General features: G+C 61.8%; 2 protein-coding genes across 2 annotated transcripts in view; both read left to right on the forward strand.

Annotated features, from left to right (window-relative positions):
- Positions 1-2,002: 2,002 nt before the first annotated feature.
- CHLNCDRAFT_139194 (hypothetical protein) lies at positions 2,003-4,964 on the forward strand (the record flags this gene model as incomplete). Its single annotated transcript, XM_005844308.1, has 11 exons — positions 2,003-2,242; positions 2,349-2,640; positions 2,770-2,801; positions 3,041-3,312; positions 3,447-3,513; positions 3,653-3,884; positions 4,054-4,178; positions 4,254-4,331; positions 4,455-4,502; positions 4,619-4,687; positions 4,947-4,964. 11 exons carry the CDS (start codon positions 2,003-2,005, stop codon positions 4,962-4,964), a joined length of 1,473 nt encoding a protein of 490 aa, XP_005844370.1.
- A 161-nt stretch (positions 4,965-5,125) lies between these two features.
- CHLNCDRAFT_139195 (hypothetical protein) overlaps positions 5,126-6,341 on the forward strand; it is a gene marked incomplete at both ends in the record, with an annotated part of 2,657 nt that continues 1,441 nt past the window's right edge. Inside the window, 3 exons of the mRNA XM_005844309.1 lie at positions 5,126-5,341; positions 5,456-5,542; positions 5,687-6,235. Of these exons, the coding sequence (XP_005844371.1) occupies positions 5,126-5,341; positions 5,456-5,542; positions 5,687-6,235 (852 nt within the window). The remainder of the gene's footprint in view (positions 5,342-5,455; positions 5,543-5,686; positions 6,236-6,341) is intronic.

Raw genomic sequence — 6,341 nt, forward strand, 5'->3', positions numbered from 1 at the left:
AGATCGTCAACGGTCCCGGTCACCATGCGCAACTGCACCTTTCGCAAGGTCATGGCCAGCTGCGCCGAAGGGACCTGGAAGCTGGAGGGCGGCGTCACTGCAGGGAGTCCAGTACTGGCACTAGTGTGAGTGCGTACAAGGGGCCCCGGGGCAGGGTTAGTCATTGGAGAGAGTACAGCAGCGCTGCTCCTAATTTGGTCTGCAATGCAGCCTTCCAGAAAGTTAATTGAAAGATGATACTCACGTTGCTGGACGGTGGGTGGGCCATAGGTGAAGTGCCCGCGCATAGGGGTCCCATCCACCTGCTTGGCACCCGCTTTGCCAGGTTGCCCAGTATTACCGGGTTTCCCGGACCTGTGATTATCTGCCCATACCGGCGGTTCTCCGCATGCGCCATGGCTGTCATTTGGATCGGTTTTCCTGGGGGTGGGGAAAGATTCAGGAGGGTAAGATGGCAGGTGCTGAGTGGGTCTTCCCACACCCTTGCTGTTGTGCTCACCCATGATAACGGATCTGGGCTGGTTGGCTTGTGACTTGCGCCTTCGGCAGGTACAGAATGCCATGACAGCCCCCGCGGCCACCAAGCCCTGCATTTGTATAATAACACATTTAAAACGCTTCTTGTCAGAGGAGGACAGATGCATGCATTGTGCATACGCGGCCACATACCTCCTGCTCCCCCCAGTGCACCCTAAAAACAGGTTCATTCATTCATTCATTCATTCAGCACACAGCCCGGCCGCCTCTTGCTCGAGGGCGGCCCACTTTGGCCTGGGCAGCCCGGGCCGCCCTCCCCCCCGGGCGCATGTTCGGTGTTGGAGGGGTGTGCCCAGCGATAGGGGGCCCCTGAAGGCATGCGCCGAGGCCGGGAAGCGTGGTTCGGCGCTGCTGCACGCTTGGCGATTTGACCAGAACCACGTGCCGCCGAGCTGCGGCCGCAGTTTCCGGCCCACGGTCTACGGTCGCAGCCACGGGACTCGGCGGCACGGCGTTTGGGCCCAAGCTTGCTGCCGCCGCCGCCGTGCCCGGGGGGCAGCGCGGCGGCGGCGGCGGCACGCTGCGACGCCCCCGTGCTGCCGAGCTGCGGCCGTAGTTTCCTGCCAGAAGCCCACGGCCACAGCCACGGGACTCGGCGGCACGGAGTTTCGGTCCACGGCTTGCTGCCGCCGCCGTCGCAGGGGTGCTGCCTGCGGCGGCGGCGGCACGGCGTTTGGGTCCACGGCTTGCTGCCGCTGCCGCCGCCGCAGGGGTGCTGCCTGCGGCGGCGGCGGTAGCGCACGTGGCAACCCCCCGCGTTTCCTTGCCTCCCATCCACCGGACCCCGTCCTGCGCTTCACTTTGTTTAGGGAGGGGCTGCTCACTGCTCATTGCTCATTGCTCATCGCACACTGCTCAACGCTCATTGCCCTATATCCCACCCAGCCGCAGGACTCCACTGCCGCCCGCGCCCCGCCCCATCTGGCCGCTTGCGCGCCCCATCCCCCCTCGATGGGGCCCGCCCACACCGGGGCCTCCCCCCTCCCGCCCACTGCTTTCTCAACGGCCCCGAGCCGGGGCTGCCCTCATTGCATACATAGTGCGCCTTTCCCTGCTTTTCTAGTGACCTAGCGTTCCGCACTGCCGTTTGGCCAGCCCATGCTCCCGTACCGTTGCGTTTCTCCCCAATGCGCCATGCCACTTTGCCAGTCATACACACGTTTCGATGCGTGCCCTGTCAGCTGCTTGCGTTGCATGTCGCCTTGCTCCACCCCTGTTTTATTGCTTTCTCTGCTTTCGCCCGGTTCCCGTCCCGTTTCGGCGGGGAGTCTATGTTGCAAGCTAGTTCTTGCTTTACCAGACTTTAAGCCCACACAAGCTGTGCTGAAAGAAATGCAGCAAAGGATCAACGCCGTCATGTTGCAGACGCTAGAGGTGCGCTTGCCCTCAGTGACTGCGCCTTGGGATGCACGTTCCTTGTTGAACTTGTGGTTGGCTGTGGTAGTGCTTTTGTTGAGTTTCAATCATGGCTGTGGTGCAGAAAGGCGAACAATTCCAGCCGCTGTTCCTGCGAGACATCGTGACGCTCACCAACAGCTCCACCCTCAACCTGCGTGAGCAGCTGGAGTTGGAAGAAGGTGGACTTACCTTCACTGTGTCGCCCTGCAATTTCCAGCTGAGGAGGAAGGCTCACGTCCTGATTGACGAGGTGTATGTCACCTTGGTGGGAGCAAGTCCTCAGGATAGAACGTTTGTGACGTTGGAGGTGCGGGGCTGGCTGTGTGCAGCAGGCCAATTCGGGGGCAACAAGAAGAAACTGTTGTGGCATCAGCATGATGAACATGCTTCCTCGCACAAAAAAAATCCTGCAGGTGGGGCACGGCGGGCAGGTGGTGATGTATGATGCTCAGCTGAAGCCGTATTACTACACGCTCACTAGGCGGCTGGCTGGCCAGACATACTACCTTCCCCTTCCCCCTTCGGGGCGCATCGACTGGAACACCAATACCGACGTGCTCACCCAGAGGGCCAACCTGGTGAGTCCATGGAACAGCCCGCCACCTAACTGTGGCGATATAGACCTTACCCCCATGAGCCAGTACTTCATCGCGCTGTCGCCCTTTGCCACCTGGAGCATCCGCATGGATCAAGAGCTCAGCGGAGGTGAGTGGACCGGCGGTTGTGGATGACTGCAGTGCGGTGTGTGTACCCTGCACCTGATACTCCATTGGCATTGCAATATTCGATGTCCACATGCCCTGCTCAGACGTTTACCTGCTCTCCTGGCTGCAGCCATTAACCTCCAAAACCTGACTGCGGTCCATGTGTCGATGAAAGGCTACAGCAAAGCTGCCACAGTTCCCCATTGTGAGCAACTGCTGCCAGTTCAGTAACCGTGGGCGGGCGGGACACACACACACACATGGGGCGCTGATTACCCCACGCTGCATTGCCTGCAGATGTCATCTGCCCGCGACCTGGAAGGCCCCCGCCACCGGCGCCCCCCAGACCTTCTCCTCGCCCTCCTCGCCCGCCTCGCCCGCCCCGCCCACCCCCTGCCCAGCCTCTCCCGCCACCGGTGCTGCCCAGGCTGGTCATCCCTGCCAATGCCAACAAGACCATTGACTGCGGGCCAGGAAATGTGGTGGGCCAGGTCATCAAGGCCACATATGGGCAGAGCCAAGGTTTCTGTGCAACCATGGATGTGGACAGCTACATCCGGGCCGTCTGCCAAGGCCGGCAAGCCTGCGTGCTGGCGCCCTCCAACGAGCTGCTCAACCCCCCTGCCGGCCCGGCCTGGTGTCCCTCCAACCGCACATTGGTGGTCGAGTACAGGTGGGGCAGTGCACAGACATCACTGTGTGTGTGATTTAGAGGGAGGGGGACGCGGGGTTCGCGTGTGCTTGCTGAGCTTGAAACTGAAAGTCCTGATGCCTGCCTGCCTCCTTGCCTTGCAACCCTGCGTGCAGGTGCTGCCCCCGCTACGCCTATGAAGCCGGCAACTGCGAGCCTACCCCACTCAAGAACCTGGCACTAGTGAGCCCGACTTGCTGTCCTGCCCATGCTGCCTGCACTGCAGTGCCGGGGAGCAGGGGGGCTGCTTGCGTGAGCCAGCGGGCCCGCCTATCAGGATGCATGGAGCGCTTCTGCCATATGTTAGTGTGCCTGGCTGCAGGGAAGGGGGTATGCGTATGGCTCCTCCAGGCTAGACCCCTCCGTCGTGCCTGGGCTGGGCGTCGATGGCAAGCGCAGCACCTCTTGGGATGGTAACAACTTGCAGTGCACACACACCGGGGACAGAGGGGTTGGCCAACCCGGCACACTCAGGCCGTGGTGGTTTGTGGACCTGGACCAGCCATTCGACGTCGTGGCAGTCACCATCTACACGCGCTGCGACTGCTGCTCCTGTGAGCTGCCCATGGCCAATGTCGCATGCATGCAGTTTGGGGGCGCACAGGGGTTCAGTCGACCGCCGCCACCCTGCCTTGCCGCTCATCAGTGCTTGCATGCCAGGACGTGTTGCACATGCTTTCGGTAGCTACCTGACCAGATGCCTTGCGCCGGCTCTTCATGCAGCTCGCCTGCGCGACTTTGAGATACATGTGACCAATGTGAAGCCGTGGGACGGCGACGGCGACACCAGCGTGGCAGCGGGCGCTCTCACCGGCGCCACGCTGTGCACCTACAAAGCCGGCATCCATGTGTGTGCCTGTCTGCAAAGGGAGCGAGATGTGTCCATGCTTAATGTAGCACAGCTGCCACGTTGTGCCATGCAGGACGGGTGTGCCGGTGGCGGTTTTGAGACTTATATGTGCCAGGGCGGGCCCAAGTACGGGCGCTACGTCACAGTGCAGGTGAGGAGGCAGTTCTGCCTGCAGAGGCTGGGTGCATGGGAGCTCTGGGTGAAGCAAACAGCAGACCGACATGCAAACAGGAGACATGCCCAGCTGACACCGCTCCATGCTCTGCCCATGCAGATTGTGAACGACGAGCCAACCTCGGTTCTAGCTATGTGTGAGGTGGAGGTGAGGAGGGGAGGCCTATGCATAGCCTCCATACAGGGTACACGCATGCTGGCGGTGCTGGTGGGAGGGCACAACACACCTAGTTTGCTATGGGGGGTTGTTGCTGCCCCTTCCAGGTCTGGGGCCAAGAGTGCGAGAGGCCAGGCGGCTCGTGCCATGTCTCTGGGCTCTTCGAGCTGGCCAGGGTGAGCGCTGAGCCTTACAGGCTTTGCAATGCTGGCGGTGGTGGTGGTGATGTGTGTGTAGTGTGTGCGGTGCGGTGAGGCGGCACTTGAGACGAAGCTTGTCCTGATTATGACCCACCCGTTTCCGCCGATGCAGTTTAAACCCGCCAGTGGGTCCAGTCAGGAAAATTCCATTTACAGCAATGCTGTAGATGGCAACAAGAGCCCCTTCTGGATTCCCGTGGCTGGTGCATCCCAGACCTGCACCCACACCCTGCAGGAGGAGCGCCCTTGGTGAGCGCTGCCAATCGGGTGCAGGCTGCCGATCTGGTGCAGGCCGATCGGGTGCAGGCTCTTTTGGGGATGGGTCATTTTGCATGATGCAGACAGGTCCTGGTTTGAAGGCACGCGCTCACCTCTCATGGATTGCTGCATCGCTCCACCATTCTTTCTTCTGCGATGCGCTTCAGGTGGTATGTGGACCTTGGCTTCCAAACAGATGTGCACAAAGTGCGCATCCACAACCGCTGCGACGTCACCAACACCGGCGAACAGTTGTGGAAGCGGCTGCAGAACTTCACGATACATGTGTCCCACACAGAACCCTTCATCACTGGCAAGCTAGACCCAGCGCTCAACGACACCACCCTGTGCTACAGCCACCAAGGGTATCAGGTGCAGCGGAGCCGCAGCCCAGCGCCGTGCAGCAGCTTGCCAGCCACAGCAGTGCTGGGGATGTAATGCATTGCAGATGGAATGAATGTCGAGCATTGACTCACGCTCGTGCAGGACAAATGCAACTTTGTTGCCGGTGATGACGGGTCTGACATTTACACATGTACGGTGCCCAAGTTTGGGCGCTACGTGAGCATTCAGGTGAGCAAGTGCGCAACCCTGGCTGGCTGATGCGGCGCCCATGTGTTTTTACCCCAGCCATCTTCTTTCTTCATCAACAACAATGTTATTGCACAGTTATTGCACAGAATGCTCGACGCAGTCGTCTCCTTCACTCTCTCAGAGGCGCTAGCAGTGGCAGCGGCCGTCGGCCTGTTTCTGGGCCTGTTCTCGGCAGCAGCTCTCCTCGTGCTCCTGCGATGGGTGGAGAAGCGCCTGGTAGAGGCGCGGCCCGGCGGCGACAGCCGCCCCCCGCGGCATGCCGAACCCAGTGTTCGGCACGTGCCGCTCGAGGGCAGCTTGCAGCCTGCGCGGGACCCAGCGCCACCCACAGGCGAGCAGACAGCTGAGATTGCGGTGATAGGGCTCCCCGGCTTGGCAGCGGAGGCTGCCGCTGGATGCCTTCCCACACACGAGCATGCCTGCAGACGCCTTTGCGGCTGGCTGCACGCCTTCTACAGCATGTCAGTCAGCGGCGTGCGGGTGCAGCGGGTGTGGATCACGCGGAATGGGCGGATGGCGCTTGAGGCGTCGCTGCCCGCCGCCATGGCTGCTACTGTGCTGGCTGGCAGCAAGCGGCTCAAGGGTACTGGGATCACCCTTGGGCCCGTCCTCAGCCCCAGCGAGCTGCGCGAACGGGAGGCGCGCAGGCAGCAGCAGCCACAGCCCACCCCGGTCCCGCCCCAGCCTGGCCGACAGCGCCGTGCGCAGCGCTCCGCCCCGCCAGCAGCCGCTAACGCGGCAGCACGGAGGCGCGGCGAGCAGCCGCCGCCGCCACCGC

Source organism: Chlorella variabilis, assembly GCF_000147415.1.
Source record: "Chlorella variabilis unplaced genomic scaffold CHLNCscaffold_23, whole genome shotgun sequence".
In the NCBI taxonomy this organism is placed as follows: Eukaryota; Viridiplantae; Chlorophyta; class Trebouxiophyceae; order Chlorellales; family Chlorellaceae; genus Chlorella; species Chlorella variabilis.